Raw genomic sequence first — 26346 nt, forward strand, 5'->3', positions numbered from 1 at the left:
GTACATGAAGTTTCTTAAGGATCTAATGCTTCCATGTACATTTCTTATGGTTTTACAGAGTTATTACTTGCAAATGTAGGTCAGATACATCACAAAAGGCATATAATATTATTTTGATAGAGTTTATTAGCAGCATGTATACAAATTAGTTTAGATAAATCATGCATTGTCCTACAAACTAGTTATTTCTGGCTTAATGTAATATAGCTCCTGAATTTTTTCCAGCAGCATAATAAAATGGCTAATCAGGTGAATGGTAATGCGGTACAGTTAAAAGAAGAGGAAGAACCAATGGATACTTCCAGTGTAACTCACACAGAACACTACAAGACACTGATAGAGGCAGGCCTCCCACAGAAGGTGGCAGAAAGACTTGATGAAATATTTCAGACAGGTATAATATGCATTTCTTGTTTCTGACTGGTTATGAAAGTGAGGGCAAACCACTTTGAATTTTATAGATTTTTTTTAAGGTTAAATAATACTTATTGTTTCTGATCTATGTAGAGCTGAATGTTTGTTACTTTCCCTTCATTGAGGGCATATTGGGTTTGACTTTGATATTCTTATTTCATTATTTTGAAGCCTTCTTAGTGTTGAATATGCAGTCTTCGTTGCTTCAGAACAGTACATCAATTTGTCTTAGGTTTACCACCAATTAAATTGTATGTTTCAGCATACCAAATTTTACATTTTCTTAATCTAAATCAGTCATCATTTTGCTTTTACTTTTCTACTTTTAGCTTCTTAAAGTGATTGTTAAATCATCAGCTTAGGTCTGATTAGGTGGCATAATAAGAGGACTGGTTAGACTGTATTGTCCGAAACGATAATAAATGTCAGACTTCTTGAGAGTTTGTGGCCTGTCTAGTTTCTAATAGACAAGAATCCACATCTCTCAGTAATTTGGAAGTGCTCGGTTTGTAACAGCTGCTTTTTTAAAAAAATCTAGAAGTCCCATGGACAAGTGCTTAAGCAAATCCGAATATCTTAATATGGTTGGTTGTAAGTGGTTTGAAGTTTTAAAGAGGGAGAGAAATATTTACCCTTAGGGAGTGTTGTTCATAAATAAACGTGTCCTCCCCCTTTGGGGCCATAGATGGAAACTTTCTTCCTCTGTGTTTTGTGTGCCTATCCAGATTTGGGAGAGAGAATTGAATTGTCTGACAAATGTGTCTTAAGTACTCTAGTAACAAATATCTGGTTTTTTTGTCCTTAAATTTTTTTTTTCAAATCTGAGAAGCTTAGGATAATTTTAGACATTAAAATGACTTTCTAAAAATGACTCCTGGGTGATGGTTCCATTTGAAAATCAGTCCTCAGGAACTTGCTGTGACATTCTGCCATAGAGAACTGGCAGTGATTTGCTCAGAGATGCTCTCTTGTAGAGTGTTTGTTATTGATAAGAGGCTGACGGTTTGGGTGTAGGGTTGGATTGACAGAATGGAGCGATGGGTGTCCTGAGTTGTGGCTTTGGGTGGTATGGAATATTGAAGTAAGGAAACTCCAATTATTTAGGCATGCTCATTTTGAGCTTTTAAAACAAATCTTGGCAACATTTTCTCAAAGTAACTTTACAAATGGCATTACATTTATTTAAAATATATTTACTGTATGGAATAATGTTCTTTTTGGCTTTATCAAAATGGAGTCACTTGATGTTAGTTCATACGGACTTGGGTTTTTAATCTGCCAAATATTTATTTCCATTTTACATTGGATCAATTCTGAAGTATATTCCTTATATAGAGAGAAATACAACACAAACATAACTAACTTAAGAAACTATATTATAAACTGAGTAGATGTTCTGTGTGCAGTTGATATATATATGTATAGATTGCAGTGCAAATATATTTTTCTGTATAGTTTACTTGTAAGCCCATAGTCAAGTCCTTAATGCCATTTGAAAAAATCGTCATTATTGACAGTGTTGTGAATGCCACAGAATCTTTTAAACCTCAACTTGACACACATCAAAAGAACAAAAGATTGCCTTAAAATACGACTTTCAGAATTGATTAATCAAGCTGCACTTGCATTTGTAGAAGAGTTTAAAATTATGCCTTTCCACATTCTGATTGCAGCAAAGTAGATGCTCAGATAAACAAATGAATTTCATTTTCTCTTTGGTGCTAAGGAGGAAAAGCCTTTGATACATCTTTTGGAGAGTGGAAAGAATTATTTAATAAAAATGGAAAAATGGTTTCTCTTCCTCCCCCCCCCCCCCCCACCTCTTGTGTGGTTAGCAACGACTACAACAGTCCATATAATTTGAAGGTTGATCCTTGGGGAATACAGTGTATACTTAACTACTCTAATATAAATCAAAATTTGTTATATTACTGCTTAATCTGTAGTACAGTGTGTGCATCAGATTTAACTTCCAAACCTTAAACCTTTTGGGGAGTGGGAAATGGGGTTAGGATTTTTGTGGGGTTTCTGTGGGATGTGGGGATTGAAATTCATGTTTATAAGTGTTGACATTTTATCTTTTATTTTTGTATTTGTACTCTTGACCTGTGTATATAGTATTTGTAGAGCTGCCTATATGCGTATTAAGTGAAAATGCAGTTTGTTAGTAATAGTATTGCATATAACAATTCTTGATTAAACGTTGGTAGCACAGTTTAGATTATACCCCTTTTGTTGCAGTAACATTACCCCTTTTCAATTTAATTTTTAGGATTGGTAGCTTATGTCGATCTTGATGAAAGAGCAATTGATGCTCTCAGGGAATTTAATGAAGAAGGAGCTCTGTCTGTACTGCAACAGTTCAAGGAAAGTGACTTATCCCATGTTCAGGTAAGGCCATTACTAGAAATGTCTTTGAACAACTAATGATCTGAAATCACTTTACCATTTTTTTTCCTGAGAGAGTTGGTATTTTTTTGTTTAAGAAAAATAATTTAAAGAAAAGAAAAACCTGCTTATGGCAAAGAGTTTTCAGAAACAAAAGGGTTAAGTAATAAGTCTCTCCCCCACTTTTTGCAGTAAGTTACTTTAAAAACTTAGGGTTTGCTCCTTGTTATTACTAGGTTTTTACATGTTTAAATTCCTGAGGTTTTAAACATTTTTGGGTTCTCTGCTTCTGTTTTATTATCTTGGAGGGAAATAATGTAGATAGGAATAGTTTTGGAATGTCTGGCAAAGATAGTCCAGATGCACTTGAATATGAACAAATGGAAGACTGATTCGCCAGTGTGGAGGGTAAGCTCCCTGAGGTCTTGGCTGTCTTACTGTGTCTGCTCCAGTCTCCGGCACATAGTAGACTCTCAGGAAATACTTGTTAAGTGAATAAATGGGTAAATCTTTTGTTCAAATTCTTGTCATTTGAAATTGTAATTTAACTATGTATTTGACCTTTCAACCATTCCTGGTGGTTCTTTTTCATTGAATTACTTGCCTGTTCTAGAACAAAAGTGCATTTTTATGTGGAGTTATGAAGACCTACAGGCAAAGGGAGAAGCAGGGGAGCAAGGTGCAAGAGTCCACAAAGGGACCTGATGAAGCAAAGATCAAGGTAAAACTTGACTGGGGTAGTTGTGATGATAATAAGTTTAATGATGAGATTGGATGGGGTGTTTTTCCCCCCATGTTTTCTAGAAAGTTTTTACAGTTCCACTTTTTTATTTTTAAACTAGTGTCTTGGAAATGAGATAATTTAAGGAAACTTACACAAGAAGAATTTCAGGGGCAAACATTTCAATTGTCTGGTGGAAAGCCCTAATTTACATTCTTTCCTCATTACTTGTTCTTCTGGTTGTGAATAATGCACGCTTATTGATGTTTTTGATAATAGCTTTTTAGATTGATTCAGTCATGTCTCTTGGTTTGATTTCTTTCTAGGCACTTTGTTTCTCTTCATCTACCTCAGTTTCTTTGTTTGCAAACTGGGAAGAGTGATAGTACCCATCCCATAGTGTTGTGAGGATTGAAAGTATTAAGATAATGTCACAGGCTTAGAATAGTGCCTGGAATGTAGCAAGAACTGTGTAACTAGCACCCATTACTGTTACTATTATTGAGATAAACTTCCCTGAAAGGTAAATATAGGGCTTTTGGTGAAAGACCAGTGAACCTAATTCCTTAGTTACATGGATATTGATGTTTTATTGCCACAGTGATAGACTTTTCATATTGAAAAAGTTACATTATTTGATGAAGTTGTTTGTATGGTTTTATGTTTTAGACAGGAAATAAAATTTGATGTTTCTATCATAGGACTGGTTTACATAGAGCTACTTTTGTACTTTTTTCCCCTCATTTATAAAATGGCATAACCCATTCTTTTAAGTATTAATTTATTTATTTTGAGAGAGAGAGAGTGGGACCAGGGGAGGGGCAGAGAGGGAGGGAGAGCGAGAATCCCAAGCAGGTTCCACGCTCTTAGAGCGGAGCCCAGTGCGGGGCTCAGACTCTTGAACCATGAGACCATGACCTGAGCCAAAAATCAAGAGTCCGATGTTTAACTCACTGAGCCACCCAGGCGCCCCTCTATTTTTAAAATAAATATGTGAGGAACATCTGGGTGGCTCCTGAGATAGAACCCCATGTGAGGCTCTGTGCTGACAGCACGGAGCCTTCTTGATTCTCTTTCTCCCTCTCTGCCCCTCCCCTGCTCGCACGCTTGCTCGCTCGCTCTCTCTCTCTCTCTCTCAAAATAAATAAACTTAAATAAATACATGAAAATTCCATTTGACATATAGTTATTTTTAGGAAAACTTATTAGCATGTATTGAATAGGCCTATGTTATTTCCTTCAAGCTGGGTATTTGCTCTTGGTAAGGTATGTATTATATATGTGATATGTGTATATTACATATTAGACAAGTAATGTGTACGCATGTAATATATGTATTGTGTTTTTATTATTTATCAACATGTTTTTCTGTGCTTAAAGGTAGAGCAGTTCTTTTTGAGTCAAAGGTAGAAGAACAGATAGCATAAGGTAATTCTTAAATCCCAGAGCTCCTCCAAAGATATTTTTGAAAACCACTAAACTTGATGATGTGTAAAGTCTCTTGTTGCTTTGACGTTGTGTATAGATCTTTCTCAACTTAGGATGGGGTTACGTCCAGATAAACCCATCTTAAGTTGATAAAAATATCCCAAGTTGTAAATGCACCTAATTACACTTAAGCTGCCAAACACTATAGCCTAGCCTACCTTTTTTTTTCTTTTTTAAGAGAGAGTGCGCATGTATATATGCACAAGCTGGGGAGGGGCAGAGGGAGAGTAAAGAGAATCTCAAGCAGCCTTCACACTCAGTGGACCCCGACCTCAGGACCTTATGACCGATATTAGGACCTCATAACTGTGAGATCATGACCTGAGCCAAAATCAAGAGTCTGACACTTAACTGACTTGCACCACCAAGGCACCCCTAGCCTAGTCTACCTTAAAGGGATTTAGACTTAACATTAGCCTAATTGGGTAAAATCATCTAACACAAAGGGTATTTTATAATGAAGTGTTAGATAATTCACATAAGTTAGAGAGCTCTGTACTGACAGTGAAAAACTGGTCGGTATGGGTACAGAATGGTTGTTCATGTATTGGTTACTTAACCGTGTGATTGCATGGCTTACAGGGAGCTGAGCCTCCCTGCCACAGCCCAGCATCATGAGAATATCATACTGCATGTTGCTAGCCTTGAAAAGATAAAGTCAAAGTATGAAGTGTGGTTTCTACTGAATGCATATCACTTTCACACCATCTTGAAGTCGAAGTCTTAGTTGGATCACCGCAAATCGGGGACCATCTCATTTTTGAAACATGAAGTGTAAAATTCTTCCCTATTTAGATACATTGCATTTCCTTTTTTTTTTTTTTTACCCATTTTGTCTGTTCTGTAGGCCTCTCCTATAAATATAAACTCTTAAAGGCAGGAACCATTACCTTTGTTTCTGCAATTCCTTTAATACCTAATGTGAAAAAAGTTGGTAATCAGGAAACATAAGGTTTTTGTTTGTTATTGAAACCTGAGTATACTCATTTGGTAGTGGTCAAATATTTTGAGTCCATGCTGTATGAGAAATGGTCTGGTTTTTACAGAACTTCTGGTATAGCAGGAAGTGAAAACAAGGATTAAACAAAATAAAGGTTAAATTACTTTACTAGAAAGTCAGAGTAGGAAGATGTGAGAAATAGTAAATGGGAGACACTGCATGAAGGAGGTAGGACTTCTGATTTTTTTTTAATTCATTTGTTCTTGAAAGAAAGCATGGGGGGGGAGGGAGGGAGAGAGAGAGGGAGAGGGAGGGAAGGAAGGGGAGAGAGAGAGAGAGAGAGAGAGAATGAGAGTATGAATCCCAAGCAGGCTCTGAACTGTCAGCATGGAGCCAGAGGGGCTCAAACCCATGAACCATGAGATCATGACCTGAACTGAAATCAAGAGTTGGATGTTTAACTGACTGAGCCACCCAGGCACCCTGGGACTTTGGATTTTTTAAGGGTAGAGAACATTTTATTTGAAATGAATCACAGGCGGATATATGGTATGTTAAGGGAACAAGTTCAGCAAAGCTCTCTGTGAAGTAGAGGAAAGTGCAAGTGCTGCAGCATGTAAGTGTGTGTAGATGTGTTCTGTCACATTTTTCATAATCCTTACCCCATTTTTCTGTTATTGTTCACAACAAAAATGTGTGCTTAGAGATTAAATTTGCCTACAATTCAAGTATAAACAGATGTATAATTATCTTTAGGCGTTGCTTGAGAGGACTGGCTATACTCTGGATGTAACCACAGGACAGAGGAAGTATGGTGGCCCTCCGCCAGACAGTGTGTACTCTGGTGTGCAACCAGGAATTGGAACAGAAGTAAGTATTCTTCAGCTGTTTGCCGAAATCTTTCCAGTTTGTAAATTATTCTGTTGTACGATGGGGAAGAATACTTGATTCTTTTCAAAGTGTAGTTATAATTAATTCTTTTTGGATATCCGTCTGTATTTTACTGTCCTCCTAAGCAAGGAGAATCATGTGACTAGTAGATACCCAAACACTTTGTAAAGGAATGTAGAGTTCTTAGAACTGGTTGCTAAAACCATGCAACCAACAACACGCTATTTTAGGTGCTTTCATGTCAGTGATTTTGAATAGTGCTTGTCCTCTCTCCCTGATCCACCCTCCTCACATAAAGGGTACTCCATATTTACTGAGAGACTTATTGATGGGAGTGGGTTACCCAAGGGAAGGATGTAGAATCAGATAAAAGAGCACATGGGCCTGTCCTTGAACAAAGAAGCAATTCTTCCTCCATATGTGTCTTTGTAAAGGTTTCCTTATATACCTTTAGGTTAGCCGGTTCTGATCGTTGAAATGGTAAAAACTGTGTGCCAAAATGTAAGTTTACAGCAGGACCTTTTCTAATTTGGTGTCTTTCAGGTAGCCACAAACAAAGATTATTATTTCTAGTTTGTGAATAAAGATATCACCAAATAACATAACTTTTTAGATTTATATCAGAAGTAATTCCAGTGTATTCTCTGTGTATAGAATAGAGTTTATATTCATTGGTCTTTGTTCCCTGAACTTTCAAACATAATTACAGTTAGTATGCTATTTCTTAATATTTAGCAGTATTAAAAGGACTCCAAGCATTTAAACATTTTCTTTAAAGATTTTTTTTTATTTTTAAATGATCTCCATACCAATGTGGGGCTCAGACTCACAACCCAAGATCAGTTGCACACCCAGCCAGGTACTCCAACCCATCCTTCATTTTTATGTTCTACTTAGATTGTGAACCCTTTCAAATCTACGCTTACGTTTTGTTTACTTTTAAACAATATGTAGTTTGGCTTTTTCACTTGAATTACTTCATAATGTAATTTTTCTCTTGGTTTTAAATTTTGTTTGCTTACCTTAAACCGTCATGTAAAATATGTAAAAAATGGAATTATTCCTTTGCCTCTTCCTTATCTTGAGGCTGCCTAAAACACCTCCAAGAGGGGAATACAGTCTGAAAAGGTTATCTGTAGTATAGCATCCAGCAAGTGATGTTCTTATTGATATTTACCAATTACTACATTTATCTTAGTCTTGTTTCTTTAACTAGTTATAAAATCCTTAGGAATAAAAATTAAGACTTCATATAATGTTATATTTTATATTGTTACTGCTTATTACATATTACTGTATGTTATAAAATATAATTAAAAACTTTTTATAGTTTATTTTATGATTATAAAAATGAACTTATTTAGCCCATTAGATTCGTTTTATTAATGAGCTCGTTAATGGAGACTTGTTCTATCTTTGTTTCATATAGATAAGAAAGGAATTTGTTAGTACTCTTAAGATTTCGCTGAAAGCATCTGAACCATTTAATAGGATAAGCTATTTTGAGTATCAAGTTAGAAACAACGTTGGTATCTTAATTGTAAAGTATGTTTAAGTTCTCTTATGTGGCATTGTCTCTGTGGAAAAGCTGCATTTTCCTACATACTAGGTATCCTCGCACAGAGCACATGTTATTGCAGTAAAGTCCCTGTGTGAGCCTAAGCCACTCCTGTCAAGCAGTTTGTTACAACAAAATCTTAGTATAAAGGTTTGGATTCTTCCTATAAAGTTAAATTTCATGAGATTTGGCCTATACTTGTTGAAAATTAAAGGTTTTTAAAAATCAGAAAAATAAGTTTTTAATTTATTAGGTTGCTAATTTAATAAATAATTTGGTTTTAGTTGGTGTCATTTTTGATGCTGTGAGGTTTAAGTTCTTGTTCTTTTGTGTTTCACTGCAGTCATTAAACATTTTTAGCTCTTGATTGAGGAAGCCGAAATAAGGGTCAGTGCCTGAGACTGACAGTAGTAAAATTCAGTTATGAGAAGACCAAGGTTTCATCTCTGGGCAAAATGTACTGTAAATTAATCCTATAAGTGAGCACTCCTTTGCAGACATTTTTACTTTTTATTTTATTTTATTTATTTTTTTATGTTTATTATTGAGACAGAAATAGAGCATGAGTGGGAGAAGGGCAGAGAGAGAGGGAGACACAGAATCCGAAGCAGGCTCTGGGCTCTGAGCTGTCAACACAGAGCCGGATGTGGGGCTCAAACCCACGAACTGTGAGATCATGACCTGAGCCAAAGTCGGACGCTTAACTGACTGAACCACCCAGGCGCCCCTGCAGACATTTTTAAACATTGCCCTGAAATGCAAAATATACAAGAAAAATAGGTATTAATTTTGAAGTGTATTTTTTAGTGTGTCTTGGCCTCAAATCAGGCCTGGTCATAGTAACTTTGTATTCTTCAGCTGGCATTGTATAACTGTTTTGGGAAGCAACTTCTATTTTTATTTGTTTGCATTATAATAAGCACTATGTTTAAAGAGCATAGCACTGATGTTTTGTAGAGCAATTCAAAGCAAATGGTACATTGAGATTTAATTCTTTGGTTTATTAACTAATGGAAGTGTGAGAGATCCAGTATATTTAATAGAGATGTGAAAGTATATGACTTAGTAGTACCTAAATTGAATTATGTATAAGGAAGAACTGCTGTGTTTGCAAAATAGCAAATAGGAGCTGGATGATGGAAGAAGCCAGTAGATACTCAAAAGACGATGTTATGCTGCCTCTTAACCTCTGTTCCTTCCAGAGCCTCAGAGGACTTTGTCTGTTACTGTTGAAATATTTGATGGATAGATAGTAGACAGCCAAAACTTTTTTCAAGCCTTGATACTTAATGAGTAAAGAAAGAACTGTTGTTACAGTGTTCATTAGATTCTGTTGGTTCTAATGCGGTCGTGGGGGGGTTGGTGAGGATTACCTGCACATGTCTGAGTGTTTACTCTAAACAGTTCATATGGGGGCACCTGGGTGGCTCAGTCAGTTAAGCGTCTGACTTAGGCTCAGGTCATGATCTCACGGTTTGTGGGTTTGGGCCCCGAGTCAGGCTCTGTGCTGACAGCTCAGAGCCTGGAGCCTGCTTTGGATTCTGTGTCTCCCTCTCTCTGACCCTCGCTGCTCACGCTGTCTCTCTCTCTCTCTCAGAAATAAATAAAACATTAAAAAAAAAAAAAGAGGTCTTTGCCTTTTAAAAAATAAATAAACAGTTTATATGGAGCCAGAATGGCTCAGGGACCAGCAAGTTAGTATAAGGAAAGCATTTCTATTTCATTTTAGTTAATTAAAAATTGAGCTTAGAAACTTGTAAAGGAATGATGCTTACTTAGTTTTTGAATACAATTTAGTTTTAGCCTTTTTAAGTTATTTTAATGTCCTAAATTAAACTGATCTTGAAATGAAGCCATCTCCTTTTTCTCAGTAAACCAGTATTATTATTTTTTTAATGTTTTATTTTTGAGAGAGAGCACACACACATGGAAGTGGGGAAGGGACAGAGAGAGAGGGAATCTGAGCAGGCTCTAGGCTCTGGGCCATCAGCACAGAGCCCGACTCAGGGCTCGAGTGTACAAGCAGTGAGATCATGACCTGACCGAAGTCAGATGATCAACTCAACTGAGCCACCCAGGCCCCCCTGTTATTATGTTTTTAATGTTTATTTAATTCTGAGAGAGAGAGTGTGTGAGCCAGGGAGGGGCCGAGAGAGAGCAAGACACAGAATCCAAAGCAGGCTTCAGGCTCCGAGCTGTCAGCAACAGAGCCCAACACGAGGCTTGAACCCATGAACTGTGAGATCATAACCTGAACCAAAGTCGAATGCTTAACCCACTGAGCCACCCAGGTGCCCCAGTAAACCAGTATTGTTAGCCTGTTTCTTCATGGACCCTAGTGATTATAATATTGGGGATTTGGTTGACTGAAGATTTGCTGATGTTTCTTCAAAAGTAAAACAGTATTGGGGCGCCTGGGTTACTCAGTTGGTTAAGTGTCCGATTTCAGCTCAGGTCATGATCTAACAGTTCGTGGGTTCGAGTCCCGCATTGGACTCTGTGCTGACAGCTAGCTCAGGGCTTGGAGCCTGCTTCAGATCTGTGCCTCCTCTCTCTGAGCCTTCCCTGCTTATGCTGTCTGTCTGTCTGTCTCTCTCTCTCCTCTCAGAAATAAATAAAACATTTTTTTTTAAAGTAAAACAGTATTCTTTAAAAAATCTGTAAGTTGGACTTCTAACATTCAAATGATATTTTAGAGTACAAGGAACTTGCTCTTATGAATCCTTTCTGTAGAGTGATTCATCAGTCATTAAGTTACTTTTTCTGAAAATATAGGTTTTTCACTTTAGGTTTGCTTAATGAGGTAAACTTTCTGGTTCTAAAAATATAGGCACAAATGTGATATAAATAGTATAATCTGACACCTAGCTTCCTCACTTAGCTGTGTGTCACCTGTGTTTTCATAGTGCCACTTTCTGTGCTCTTTCTTTGCTTTATTATATATTTGTAATGGGTATGGAAGAAATAGGGGTGGTGAAAAATGCAATTATAAAGCACCACTGCATTATGTTAATGGAAGCAGTCTGAAGCAGAATTTGCTTCCAAGAACAGTTTTTAAATATTCAAATACAAGTAACCTCAAATATAAAAATACTCTGCCCGGGATTAAACTTAAAAACAACTTCAACTTCGTTCTCCTCAAGAATATAGCAAGCCGTCAACAACTGGACCCAGAGAGCTTAGCCACACCAAAAAATAACACCTCAAAATGAATACCAGCTATCCTTCTATATTTTTTGTCTTAAGGTGCCTTTTATCAGTAGTTTGTTGTTGTTGTGTTTGTGTGTGTGTGTTTTTAGTGCTATGCCCAGTTAATGAATGCTCATTTATAGGATTGGTAATAAAGGATAGTATAGCTGAGGCTAGTGAGAAGTGGTTAGATTCTGTCAGGATTTATTGATGAGTTCGATAATGGGAGTATAGGAGAAAGGAGCCAAGGAAGACTTCAAGGCTTTGTGACTTGAGCAGCTAGCTAGGAGGATGGAGTTGCCATTTATTGAAGAATGCTGTACAGAAGGACAGATTTGCAAGATTGAAAGATTGCAATTCAGTTCTGGACATGGTAAGAGTTAGATGTTTCTTAGACCTCCAAATGGAGCTGTTAAGTGAGCAGTTGCTTATATAATCCTGGAGTTGAGGGGGGAGTTTTGGCTGGAGATTACAAATGGTGGGAGGCATAAATGTCCAGATGGTATTTGAAAACCGGAGTTTGGATGTGGTCACCAAGGAAGTGTGTGCAGCTAAAATAAAGGTCTGAGATCTGATCCCCGCAGCCCTCCACATTTAGAGGTTTGGGAGATGAGAAGGAACTAGCAAAGGGAACTGAGGAGAAAGAGAAGAACCAGGGGTGTGGTATCTTAGAAGTCAAGTGAAGAGAGTTTTCACAGAAGGAAGCTCAGTCAGTTATAACAAACTTTCCAAGAAAGACAAGGACTGTGAATTGCCATTTGATTGTGGGAACATGGATGTCATTAATGACTTTGACCATGGTGGTGAAAGCTGGATTTCAAGAAGATTCAGGAGAGTGGGAGGTGAGAGATTTGAGATAGCAGGAATATATAGCTTTTTTGAGCAATTTTGCTAAAAAGGGTAGCAGAGAAATGGGACAATGACTGGAAGGTGTGTCATAGTCAAGATAATATTTTTGTTTTCATTTAAGTTTTAAGTGACAAATTATCACTTGTGTGCTGATGAGATTGGTCTATGAATAAAGGATAAAATTGATGATCAGATTGTTGCTAGGTCAAGTGTCCTTGAATAGAAGAGAAGGGATGGGATCTAGTGCATAAGTTAACAGCATGAAGTAGATTTTCATTTGTACATCCATCAAAGATGAGCAGCTATTTATGTTCCAGGCACTGTGATCAGTACTGGGAATAAAATGAGAACAAGATAGATGCGGGCTCTCTGCTCAGGTGGAAATTGAACCCTCTTGATGGTGTTATTCCCAGATGAGGTTATTGTAACTCACTGATTAAGAAACTGACTCAAAGTAACTAAAATGTAGATTTGAATCCAACATAACTTAAAGCTCAACGATTTCTCACATTTTCCCTACCTTTACAGCTATCAACCTATTACTCCGTGCCATCATCATCTCCTGCCAGGATTGCCTTGTGAACCTGACTGGTCAGCCTGTTTCTCCATACAGTCCATTTTCTATCTAGCTGTCAGCCCTTTAGAACATGTCATATCCACTCACTGCCCAGAACCCCCTTCCCAGCACATTTAGAATAAAATGCAAACCCCTAACATGGTTTAACTTAGTCTGGTCCTGTTCTCTCTCTCCCAACAGGTTTCTATTCCAGTCACCGTCCTGTTTGTTGTTTTTCACATATGCTAGTGGATTCCCATCTTTTTGTAGTTGTTCCTGTACCTTGGAATGTTTTTTCCTCAGATTCTTAATTTTCTACTTTAAGTCTCCTCTCAAATTTTCTTCTTCAAGGAGGCCCTCTTAATTATTTTTTTTTTTAAATTTTTTTTAATGTTTTATTTATTTCTAGGAGAGAGAGAGAGACCGCGGGAGCAGGGGAGGGTCAGAGAGAGAGGGAGTCACAGACTGAAACAGGCTCCAGGCTCTGAGCTGGCAGTCAGCACAGAGCCCGACGCGGGGCTCGAACCCACGAACCACGAGATCATGACCTAAACGAAAGTCGGACGCTTAACCGACTAAGCCACCCGGGCGCCCTGTGGGAGGCCCTCTTAATTAAAATATAGCCTTTTTTCACCAATTATTTGCTTTCTTTGCTTTTATTTTTCTTAGCCTTTATTAATTTCCTGAAATCATATTTTTTTTTTTTTTACTTTTGTCTCTATCAATAATATATAAGTCTCATGTTTAGACCTTGTTTGTGGTATTCACTGTGTCTCTAGAACTTAGAAAAACAAATATGGCACATGAAATCAAGGTATATGCAATTCCACGTCTCATGAAAAGTTTGGACAAGTTGTAAGTAGGGAGGAAGCCAGTTGTCTATATAGGCTAGGTATTCTGATTAGAACAACTTCAAGCTGATGTTAAAAGATTAATCAGATACGGATAGGAATGAGAGGGATTCAAAATAACTGAGTTTTGTTTATAAAAGTATTACTTCTTTGGTAGTCTTATGGGTGGAGGGAGCCATAGAACTATGCTTTCCTAAGAGAAATGGGGAAAATTAAAGGAACTGGTTGGCAAGTGTGGGTTTACTCATTTTGATTTTTGGAAAAAAAGAAACATTTGTTGCAAATCTATTATATCTACTATAGAATATTTAGAAAATATAATTAAAATAAAGTTAGAACAGTTTTTCATGTACTGATAAACCACTATTAGTACTATTCTGATACATAGTCATTCATATTTATGTCTACATCTGTATTTAGGAAACAAGAATTGGGGCACCTGGGTGGCTCAGTTTGTTGTGTCCGACTTTGGCTCGGGTCATGATCTCACGGTTTGTGGGTTTGAGCCCCGAGTCAGGCTCTGTACTGACAGCTCAGAGCCTGGTGCCTGCTTCAGATTCTATGTCTCCCTCTCTCTCTGCCCATCCCCTGATTGTGCGCTGTCTGTCTCTGTCTCTCTCAGAAATAAATAAACATGTAAAAAAAAATAAATAAAAAACAAAAACTGGCATTGCTAGACTTATTGGTGATTTGAGGTAAAATCAGGACTACCAAGAGGAAATGTTTAATAGGCAGTTGGAAGTATAAAATTAAGTCTTGGGATATAGATCTGGGAAATGACTATATAGTTGTAGACTTGGGGGAATGAATATCATCTTTAAAAGCAAACAAAATACAGGGAAGATGAGGAGATAGAGCCATAACTTTGGGAAACATGGAGACTTTTAATTAGGTGGCTAGAAGAATCACCATGGAAAGGATGAGAAATAATTAAAGGTGAGAAGACCAGGCTAGTGGAGGATTCTGAAAATTGAAGGGAATTTTTAGGAGGCAGCACCACTAAGTTAGCGCTTATTGCAAAGGCAAGGAGGCTGAGACTGAGGAAGCAAAGACTTGAACTTCATCCTTAGAAGTATCCATTAGTGATATTTGGGCATAGAGCTTAGCGTTAGAGGAAGAAGCCAGTGTTAAAGAGCATAAATGCCAAGGGCTTTTCAGAATGAGTTTTTGTTAGAAACATGGTTCAATAGGGATATTGCATAGATGATGCCTTAGATATCTAGTTATTCTCTGTAGCCCACAGTGTTAAGGATATAGTAGATGTGATGTGTTCAAAGCATTTGAAAGTGAAAGGTAAACGGGTAAATGTTCTTGCTTGTATATTGTTTTGTTACGGGAAGTTTGGCATGTCTGAAGACAAGAACCAATGGAAAGGAAAGGATGTAGGAGAGTTGAAGAAACAAAGTTTGCAGTTATTTCCAAAAGAAGGTGGGGAGAAGAAGTGGGCTTAGTTATTAGGGGTAAGGAGTTAACTTTGGAAAGGAAGTAAATCTCTTTCTCTGAGGTATAAAGAAGTAAAAACAGACACTGAGAAAGTTTTAGTGCTGAGAGGAGAGAATAGAAGGACACCACTGACTTTCCCCGCACGATCTTGGAATGACTTCGTGAACGAGGATTGGAGACTTCACAGAGACAGAAGGACTGAATAACTGTTATGTGAGAATTATGCTAGGAATTCAGAAGAAGACCTCAAAAGTTTTGCCAGACAGCAGTGAGGGTAAATTTTATTATTTTGAAAACGGTTGTCTTAGAACAACCGTTACAGAGCTTACCACCAGAAACTTAATATCCAGTAATTATCTGGCCATCTTTTGGATTGCTGTTTAATCTATCAGGTCATTATTCATAATATGAAAAGTTGATGAAGATGTGTTTCGCTAGAAAATTAATCTCTGATACAAACATTTACTCTTTAAGACTGTGTGTAGGTTGTAAGTTTTTTCACGTAAAAGATTACCTTTGATGTTGCCGACATGATGGAAACTTAAAATTGTTGTTGGATGTTAAATACTGAGATTTTTGATTGTTTAATTCTAATTTATATTGTAATTTAATCCTTATTACATAATTTTCATTAAGGTAGAGCACCAAATCCTCAAATGCTGAATTTTTTCACATCTTAAAATGAAATACTGACAGAGAAAGGGATAGATAGATTGAATCTCTGGAGGGGTTTTTGTTTTTTTGTTTTGTTTTGTTTTTACATCCAAGTTAGTATATAGTGCAACAATGATTTCAGGAGTAGATTCCTTAATGCCCCTTACCCATGTAGCCCATCCCCCCTCCCACAACCCCTTCAGCAACCCTCTGTTCTCCATATTTGAGAGTCTCTTAGGTTTTTGTTCTCCTCCCTGTTTTTATATTGTTTTTGCTTCCCTTCCCTTATGTTCATCTGTTTTGCGTCTTAAATTCCTCATATGAGTGAAGTCATATGATAGTTGTCTTTCTCTGACTAATTTTGCTTAGCATAATGCCCTCTAGTTCCATCCAGAAGCTCTGGAGTTTTACGTGGTAAAGGTTTTAGAGTTGAAAAGCCTTGAGGAAAACTACTTCAGTCTTTATTCAGTTATAAAAATGTAGACATATTTCCCAAAGATACATACATGCCTTTTATTGTTTTTGTGAGAAAAAGAGAAACTATAAAAATTAAAAATTAAGAGTTGTTTATACAAATTTTGCACACTCATATTAATTAGTTTCCATTTTTTCACTGTAGAATATTGTTGTATGTTAATGACCTTAAGGTCATTATAATAAACATTAGGGTTATTTCCCAAAGATTCAAATTGTACTTATTCCTCCTTAACCATCTTTGTGCCTGTAGCTCCTTAGAAAAAAGGCAGGGGCCGCCTGGGTGGCTCAGTCGGTTAAGCATCCGACTTTGGCTCAGGTCATGCATGATCTCACGGTTTGTGGGTTCAAGCTCCGCGTTGGGCTCTGTGCTGACAGCTAGCTCAGAGCCTGGAGCCTGCTTCAGATTCTGTGTCTCCCTCTGTCTCTGACCCTCCTCTGCTCACACTGTCTCTTCTCTCTCTCTCAAAAATAAATAAAACATTTAAAAATTTTTTGTTTAAAGAAAAAAGGCAGTTAGGCTTTTTGGCTCTAAAATCAAATGCTTACATTGGGATTCTAATACGGAGATTTTTTTTCAGGTCTTTGTAGGTAAAATACCAAGAGATTTATATGAAGATGAGTTGGTACCCCTTTTTGAAAAGGCTGGTCCCATTTGGGATCTACGTCTTATGATGGATCCACTGTCTGGTCAGAACAGAGGGTATGCATTTATCACCTTCTGTGGAAAGGAAGCTGCACAGGAGGCTGTTAAACTGGTATGTGATAAATGAATACACACTGTCTAGCAAGTCATTATCTGAGAGTGTTATCTCAATTAAAAATGTTTGCAGTTAACATTATTTCCGGCAGTTTTTGCTTTGAATGGTTATATGCTGATTAAATTGGTACGTGATCTTTGCTCTATTTTTTCTGATTATGAAAGTAAAAAAGAATGAAAATACCCAAGAAATAATGTGTTAGAGAAAGTCTTCCATAATTCTGGGAAGTTAATTATTAGATCGGCTAGTAACTAAATTTTCATTTGAATACACATTTGGCTTCTGCAGTTCTCTTGATTTTAGCAGAAAGGATGTCAGTCATTACTATTAAACTTTAGGATAAGATTCTCAAAAGTGTAATGAAGGCTGGGATGGATTCTGGGGAACATAACTGGGTAACAGTGACTTTTACGACACAATTCAGGAAATAATTGAGACTCGCAAATGACTGAGATTGTCACAATGTAATCATACAACTTATTTTCCATGTATATGCCTGTTCTTTTCTATATTTTGTTTTCAGGCCCTTCAGCCTTCTCTGTCTTTAATCTTTCTCTCCCTTTTTTTTTTTTTTTTTTTTTTTTTTTTTTTTTTTTTTTCTCTTTTTTTTTTTTTTTTTTTTTTTTTTTTTTTTACTATTTTATAGCCAATCTTTTGTGATCTAGTAATTTCCTTTTTGCAGGGCCTTTAACCCTTTGTACGTAGTAGTACAATAGCATGACTACTACTAGGAGGAGCAGGAGTAACAGAGCCTCACTTTGTCTAGTTCCAGTCCTTCTAGATCGAGTACCTCTTTCACCAAGGCTTTTGGTTTCATTAATTATTTCTAAATTACTTCCACTTCTAGCTTGACCCAGATTTTAGTTTTTATTAGGGACTTTTTCCTCTGACTTATTAATTATTGAGAAGTTTTCAAAGCTTTATTTCCTCATTTTTGGTAACGTATGGATTATTTTATAATAATCACGTATCTTTTAGTAAGGTGATGGGTAAGTAATGTCAAAGCCTAAGAAGCTAAAGTTTGCCAAGGAAACTATCACCATAGTGATTTAAATAAAACCGTTCTTGTTTCCTGTTATTTCATGTAATTTTGAAGGTATTGTGTTTGATAATGCAGTTTAAAACTTCATGTATACATTTAGAATTCTGTATTTTGTGTAGAATGTGAAATTCTTCTAAACTTCTTTTGTATTAATTATGCATAGTTGTTACTCTTTGTGTATTGTTATTTTGCCTTTGGCTTATCTATATCTAATTTTATCTCCAAGGATCCTGAATGATAGTCTTGGGTATTTTTCCTGAAGTTCTCTGGAAAATTTTTCAGATAGATCACATTGAAACATTAAATAAGATACTTTAAAAAATAAAGTGAAATAACTGAGTCATTTTTATCCAGAGGAGCAGTGAAAGTTAACCAAATTAAGATGAGAGAAAACAAGTTTTAAAATGTACATTTATATAATGGTAAGCATGTGAGAACTTGGTGAGTTCATGAAACAGGAAGTTTTTTACCTTAAATTGTTGAATTTTTAGATTGAGATCACTTATCCTGAGTTTGGGATGGTTGTGGGGTATCTGGTTCTTTTCTTCCTTGCAGTGTGACAGCTATGAAATTCGCCCTGGTAAACACCTTGGAGTGTGCATTTCTGTGGCAAACAACAGGCTTTTTGTTGGATCAATTCCAAAGAATAAGACTAAGGAAAACATTCTGGAAGAATTCAGTAAAGTCACAGGTAAAACAAAAATGTATTTAGTAGAAGTTAGTTTTGGGACATCTGTGGTACTATTTATAAGTACAAAAAAAAAGAAGGTATTTGTTAATCTAAAAATTGAAACCTTCAGTGTCTAAATTGCCTCCTTTCTACTGTATGGTGGTTTGGACTAAGTATGTTCCCTCATATCCTTAATTTCATGGAATGTCCCCTTCACTTCTCTGCCTTAGCTTTCGCAATAGTCTTTGCCGTGAAGCCCTCCAGTGAAGGCTTCCCAACATTAAGTGTGCTTCAGGGCCAAGAGGATAAGAGTTCTTATCCTTCCTGTTGCCTTGTCTAAGTCAGATTTTTCAGAATTTCTAATTCTGAATCCATGGAATTGAGAAGTTTGTTGAACATCACGGGTGTATATATATTTATAACTGAAACAAAATTAACAAAACTGTACTTTATTATGCATGATTTAGCATGGTATTTTCTGTTCCTTTTTTTTTTTTTTTTTAAATGTGGGTAGGGATATACTTTTGCTGGCTGTGGTTTAAAAAAACATTGATTTAGACCATTACTTTCCCTCATAAAAACCATGTTTTTGTCTTCCAGATATACTATCCTTTCTCCTTCCTTGATGCTGTCATCTATTGCTCTTCTGGTTTCAGTCTTTCATTAATTGAAGATTGCTTCTGGCTTGTAGTCTTTCTCTTCTGCCCTAAATTGACTTATTTGTAGTACCTTTAACATGTATGTGGATAAACTGCAGTCCCCTAGCCTCCTAGTTTTATGACCACCTCATCTCCGGTTCTTTACTTCAACTCCCCACATCCAGGTCACATTCTGGATCTTGCTGCCAGAAATTCTCCCCACTCCAAAATCTTGATATCTAGCATTCTGCTTTGTAACCACTGCCACTATCTGTCACAGTTGTGTTGGTTACATACCCCTAATGGTGCAGTTCTTTGACCTCATCACTTTGTTACTTTTCTGGCTTCTTATCCAGTTATTCATTCCTTCAGCAAGTGTGTATCTAGTGCCTATTAAGTGGTGGCATTGTGCTATTTGCTGGGAGACAGTGGTGAATAAGATCTATTTTCTGCCCTTATAGAATTTACATTCTAGGAAAGGAGATAAGACAAAAAGTTAAAGAAATATTTATATATTGTGGTAAACACTAAGCACTGAGAAGAGGGAGATAAAGAATACTTAGCTAGAGAATAGCTACTATCCCTGTTTTGATGGTTATGGAACGCTTTTCTGATAAGATGACATTTCAAGCAAGACCCAAAGAATGAGGAGGATGTAGCATTCAAAGAGCAAAGGGATATGCATTTCAAGAGAGCAAAATATACCAAGGCTCCAAAGCAAGAAAGGACTTGGTGTATTAAAGTAACTGAGGGAAGACCAGTGTTCTTAAAAGTACTGAAGAATTAAAGTTAGAATTGTATGAGATGAAATAGGCAGGGCTTTTGTGCACTATGTAAGGAGTTTAGATTTTATTTTTTTGTATAATGAGAAGGTATTTGAAGGTCTCGAGCATGACTGTCTCTTTCATGCTTATAGACTATGATCTCTGCTGCCCTATGGATAATGTTTTAAGAGGGCCTTAAGAGGAAAAGCTAATCGATTAGTTGAGGCTGTCACAGTAGTTAAGATAGAAGATTGGACCAGGATAATAGCCATGAAGGTGGAAAGTAGTAGATGGGCTCAGAATTGGGTAGGAGAATAAAGGAAGTAAAGGAAGAAATCAAGAATGAGTCCTCTATTTCTGGCTTGAGAACCAGGAGATGGGACTGTTTGTTATATAGGGAAGTAGAGAAGACCAATTTGGGGAGCGGTGATTGTGGTTTTGGGCATGTTAAATTCAAAATGTCTTTAAGTCTGGGCTAGAACTAAAATTAAAATCTAAGCGTTCTTAGGAATACGGATAGCTTTTAAAAGCACAAAATCGCTGATACTGCCTAGAAAGAACATATGTGGAAAGATGAGAACACATGACTAAGACCAGAGGGACACTAATATTTAGCATTTTCATTCTTGGTGAGAATAGTAATTTTTAAATTAGATCCAAGGATGATTTTTGGTCATGATTATTTGTTGAATGTAAGTCCTCTTGGATTTATATTAATAATTTGGTTTTTAAATTCCTTGGTAGTGTTTTCATAAATTATAAGGTCACGTTATGTCAAACACTCTAAAACACTGTAGAATGTTATACGTCAGAATACAGTAGTTGGACCTGTTGTTTATGGCTGTACCCTCAGGACCCCAAAAAATTAAAAGGGAACATAAAATTCTGTTTCAAAACCCATATCTAATGATGCTGATTTAATTGTCTACTAGGAAATTAGGGAATCCTTTTGAGGCTTCTTCAATGTTTTTTGCTCTTCGGCAAATGGATTTAGGTCTGCCTAATCGCTAGATGTGTGGTGGATGCTTTTGGCTTATATATCTGGCTGTTGGTTTAACAGAGGGTTTGGTGGACGTTATTCTCTATCATCAACCCGATGACAAAAAGAAGAATCGGGGGTTCTGCTTCCTTGAATATGAGGATCACAAGTCAGCAGCACAAGCCAGACGCCGGCTGATGAGTGGAAAAGTAAAAGTATGGGGAAATGTAGTTACAGTTGAATGGGCTGACCCTGTGGAAGAACCAGATCCAGAAGTCATGGCTAAGGTAAATGCAGTTGCTTGGGATGGGGGTGAGATTATCATTTAAATTTTGTACTTAGAATAAAGCTCAATTTTTAAAGGTTTTATGATAAATATAGATTGTAGCTCTTGATCTTAATTATTTAGGCAAGGACCTGCTTTAATAGCAAACTTACTGTCTTGATATCCAGAAATTTCTTTTAATCATCCCCTTTCCCAGAGGTTAAATGTGCTAAAGAAACTGAAATGAAATCCCTTTCAGTATTTCCATACACGCTGAGAATTTGTTTAGTGCTGGGCACTAGGAGGGCTACAGAGGTTTATAAAAGACCAGGTCTTGTTGAATAAAGTAATGTTTTGGAGATTATGAATTGTAATCTTCATTGACCATACTGTGACTTTTTTCATTTAATGATCAAGCTACCTTAGAGTTTTATCTCCATGAAGAAAGGCAAAGGGTTATCATGTTTGATGTTATGTGATAGTGGCAAAATATGCATGGCAAGTCCATTGGCAGGCCCTTGCTTTCTTCCTGAACCTTATATTTGCATTGCCACGATCTTTGCCTGGTAAATAATGGTGCCATGAGTCCTGGTTGTAAGGCTTTCTTTTGGGTGACTCCAGGGATTGAAGGGACACATCAGAGTGGCATCTCTGCTGGTTCTAGTGAGTTTTTTTGTATTTTGGTGTGTCTCTTCCCTTCTTGGTGAGGCAGCAACTCCGTGATGGCCAGAAATTAATGCTTGAATTCTTCTAGACTGAGAAGTCTTTCTCTAAAGGTTTTTTGTAATAGGTTCTGAGCAGGTAATCTTCACTTTAACTAGTTTGAAAGAGAGCCCTAGTTTATTACTTGTATGATCAGGTTTTTGTAGGCAAAGACCTCTTTGGATTAAGAGAAGATCCATTGAAAATGAATCAGAGAGGCTTTCAGATGTGCTTCTCAGTATTTTTTTCCCTCATATTCCTTGAGTAGATTTGTGTTAAGGAAAGGGACTGGGAATTTAAATAGCTCTGGTTTTTTGTTTTGTTTTTTCTAACTATCTTTCTTCCATTTTTTTTGTTCTAATGTATTTATGACTTTGGGCAAACTTATGAACTTGGATGTTCTCTGTTTTATTGGAATTGGATAAATCTCTTAAGAACACTTATAACTTTGGTTGCCTTTTAGAAATAGTTTGTATTACCTTTTCTGTAAAAACATGTTTAAAATAGTATTGTAGGTAATATTACACATTATAAGAGGTGAATTAAATTCTCAGAGAGTATAAGTGTAGCTGGTAATTTGCTCATCAACATTTTTCACATACTTCTTGTGTAACCTTTCAGATTGAAATTCCTCCTAAACTTTTTTATAGGGCCAGAAAATCTTAACATTTTATTCTAGGAACTATTCTTTCGAGGTCATAAACAAGTTTCAGAAAGAAAGGGAGGCCTATATAAACTTCAATGATATTGATTGAAAAAGTGTGAGTTAATAATACTGATTTCTTTATTGTTTTCTAAATTTCAGTGGGGGATGGGGATCCTACCCTAAGGAGTAAAAGCTTCTGGTATTACTTGTCTCTAATCAGTGTTGTAATTCATTGAAGATATTTTGCCAACTTCGGTCAATTTTATAATAAACTAAAACTAAGCCTAAATGTATCTTTCTTAGAGGGACTTTTTTCCTTTGGAACATTTTAAATAAAGTTTCAACAAATAATTTTTATAGAGTATGTTGTGGTTTCATCTCCAAAAAGAATAAAAGATCTATGTTAAGTGTTTTAAAAAAGTAAATAAACCAGCGGAGGCCCGCATAACCTAGAATTTGACCTCTGTGACAACACTGCAAAAAGAAAGGGGGTAAAGGTAGAGGTGGAAGATGTTAGATTTTTTTCTTTCTTGAATTAATACCTTTCCTAAAATAATTTTTATTCATATAGCATTTTATCTAAGATAACAGTTTATTCAGTGAGTGTGTTAATTTTTTTCTTTGAGTAGGAAAAGTAGTTCCTTAGTTCAAAAATCAAAATTATGAAGAAAAGTATAGTCAGAGAAGTCCCACATGTACTTAGCCCCATCTGCCATAGTCCCTGTCTCTGATACACACCCAGTTTTAGTAGTCTCTGATTTGTTCTGTTAGTAGTTCTTTCCTGACTTTTTAGATGATGGTTATAGGTAACCTACTATATTCACTGATCTACATTTGCTTTATTCACTGTCCTATTTCATTAGCTCTCAGGAAGTGTATCATTATTACTTATACCACTAAAAAATTATTAAATGTTACCAATTAAATTATGACATAGTGCTTGCATGTCACCTTGACTATAAGTTGGATCCTTATTTCAGAGATGTAAAAAAGGGAAAAATATGTCTTACCAATAGTGTGTCCTGGCAGTCTCTTCATATCCACTCTTAGAACTCTTCCTCACTTTTTATGGTTGCATAATAGTTCCATTCTGTGGATTATACTATGCTGTATTCAACTAACTGGACATTGGGTTGTTTCTAATGTTTTATTATTACAATACTGTAATGATGAGCTTGTATCTTGTTAGTTGATGAAAGTTTAGATATGTCTGTAGAAAAGATTCTCAAAGATAAAAATGTGGGCCAAAAAGTATAAATGCATGTGCAGTTAAGATATGGCTGTATTCCCCTGGTACTGTTTTACTTACACACCAGCAAAATATAAGAGGCCCATTTTCCTCATCCTTCTTAAAATAGTGTATGTTTATATTTTTGGATTTTGCCAGTCTGGTAAATGATATATCTCAAAGCCATTATGAATTGCTGTTCTTACTATGCTTGGGTTTAAGTTTTTAATATGTTGAAGGGCCATTTGTGTTTCTTTATATGAACCATGTATTTGTGAATTATCCATATCTTTCTATTGTTTGAGTTATTTTTTTATTTTCTGGAGCTCTGATATTAAAAAAGAAAGATGAACTCTGTAAAACAGGTCATTTGTCTTTTGGCTCCGCTTCTGGTATTTTTTTTTTTTTTTTTTTTTTGCCATGTGAAAGTCACTTATTTCTAGTAGTTGAATTTTATCTCTCCTTTATATATTAGATTTTAAATAACAGAGGCTTCTTTAGAGCCATGTTACATAAAGAAATTACCCTTATTTTCTTCTAATATATTTCAGTTTCTCCCTATCCTCATCCCTGTCCACTCCTTTAAAATTTTTTTATTTATTTGGAGTTTATCATGGTATATAGTGTGAGGTATAAATCCAGCTTATTTTTGTTAAGTTTTTATTTTTAAGTAATCTTTACACCCAACATGGGTCTTGAACTTAAAACCCTGAGATCAAGAATTCCATGTTCCACTGCCATGTTCCAGGCAGGCGTCCCCCCCGCCCCCCACTTTTATTTTTACCCAGGTGAACACTACACTGTTCCAGTGATTTAAGAGTTATAATTTGTTATATCTGGTAAGGCTTGTCTCTAATATTTCTTCTCCCCTCCACCCCATTTCTGTTTATTTTTTCATGATGAACTTTAGAATCTGCTCATTCAGTTCTAGGTGAGAAAACCCAAAAACATGTTGTTTTAGGGGGTGTTTAGGGATGATGTTAAATTTTTGAATCAAATTAGTAATTATGTGTTGGTTCCTTGAAGGTTCTATTCACGGTGTTAGGGATTTTAGTGACAGGGCAGGAGAAGGATCCAATACTCTATATAGTGGTAACTGACAGTAATTTTCTTGGCAGTTTTCATACTTCTGTGATGCACTCTTAGTGTTTAATATTTTTGAAAAGGCAAGGCTGCCATGAGGATAGGAAGAAATACTTTTAATAAAAGACTTCAGCTAAAATTAAGTAGCCAGTGCCAATTTTGTGTATTTGTTGTATTAGGTGAAAGTTTTATTTGTGAGAAACTTGGCTACTACAGTGACAGAAGAAATATTGGAAAAGTCATTTTCTGAATTTGGAAAACTCGAAAGAGTGAAGAAATTGAAAGATTATGCATTTGTTCATTTTGAAGACAGAGGAGCAGCTGTTAAGGTAGAGATTTTGAAATTTTGTGTCTTGATATTTGAATTTTGTTGTTGAAACTTGCTAAACCGATAAAATGACTTTAAAAACTGAAATAAAATTGGTTTTCAGCTTTTGCCGAACTCTGGAACTTTCTTTTAATAATCTATGAAGTGGTAATAGTGTAACAGGTAAGACTTCATATTTTAAAGCCTGATTATTACTAACCTGTTTGTCATTTCAGGCAAATATTTTTAATCTCTGTATTGTTTTTATAAGCCTAAACTATGATAGCGTGATGCCTTGGAAATGTTACAAGGTAGAATAATTAGCTGTTGTAAATAGTAAATAGGTAATGAATATATTATAACTACTTTGTGGATTTATGAAGGAACCCTGAGCATTGTACGTGACTTCACAAACAGTATAGCATATTTAATTCAGCAGATGTGTTCTGAGAGAATAGTTAGTTCTTCATAATCTTGCCTGTTTTTTTTAGAGTTTATTTATTTTGAGAGAGAGAGACAGATTGTAAGTGGGGGAGGGACAGAGAGGAGGGAGACACAGAATCTGAAGCAGGCTCCAGACTCCAAGCTGTCAGCACAGAGCCCGACACAGGGCTGGAACTCATAAACCGTGAGATCACGACCTGAGCTGAAGTCTGATGCTTAACTGACTGAACCACCCAGGCACCCCTTTAGCCTTGCCTTTCATCAGTTATTTTAGAATTCTAATAGTATTAACTGTTTTTGCTGGTTTCAGTGGTTGTTAGAGATATTTCTTGCATGTAATAGTTAATTTGATGATAGTAATGAAAACTGTGAAAAAAGTAGTTTCATGTGATGGCTACAAC

The 26346-nt window shown here is 36.2% G+C and overlaps 1 protein-coding gene across 5 annotated transcripts in view; it reads left to right on the plus strand.

The window, feature by feature from the left end:
• The window catches only part of HNRNPR (heterogeneous nuclear ribonucleoprotein R), a 32999-nt gene that overhangs the window by 3108 nt on the left and 3545 nt on the right, over positions 1 to 26346 (plus strand). Inside the window, exons 2-9 of one of the 5 annotated variants that reach the window (XM_039231657.1) lie at positions 226 to 394; positions 2687 to 2805; positions 3416 to 3523; positions 6708 to 6821; positions 16998 to 17174; positions 18775 to 18910; positions 21343 to 21557; positions 25374 to 25523. In XM_039231657.1, coding sequence (XP_039087588.1) covers positions 238 to 394; positions 2687 to 2805; positions 3416 to 3523; positions 6708 to 6821; positions 16998 to 17174; positions 18775 to 18910; positions 21343 to 21557; positions 25374 to 25523 — 1176 coding nt within the window. In that variant the 5' untranslated portion in view covers positions 226 to 237. The remainder of the gene's footprint in view (positions 1 to 225; positions 395 to 2686; positions 2806 to 3415; positions 3524 to 6707; positions 6822 to 16997; positions 17175 to 18774; positions 18911 to 21342; positions 21558 to 25373; positions 25524 to 26346) is intronic. The other 4 variants (XM_039231648.1, XM_039231665.1, XM_039231668.1 and 1 more) reach the window with 4 other exon arrangements.

This window comes from Hyaena hyaena, unplaced genomic scaffold, assembly GCF_003009895.1.
Source record: "Hyaena hyaena isolate Hyena2069 unplaced genomic scaffold, ASM300989v1 scaffold_3, whole genome shotgun sequence".
Lineage (NCBI taxonomy): Eukaryota > Metazoa > Chordata > Mammalia > Carnivora > Hyaenidae > Hyaena > Hyaena hyaena.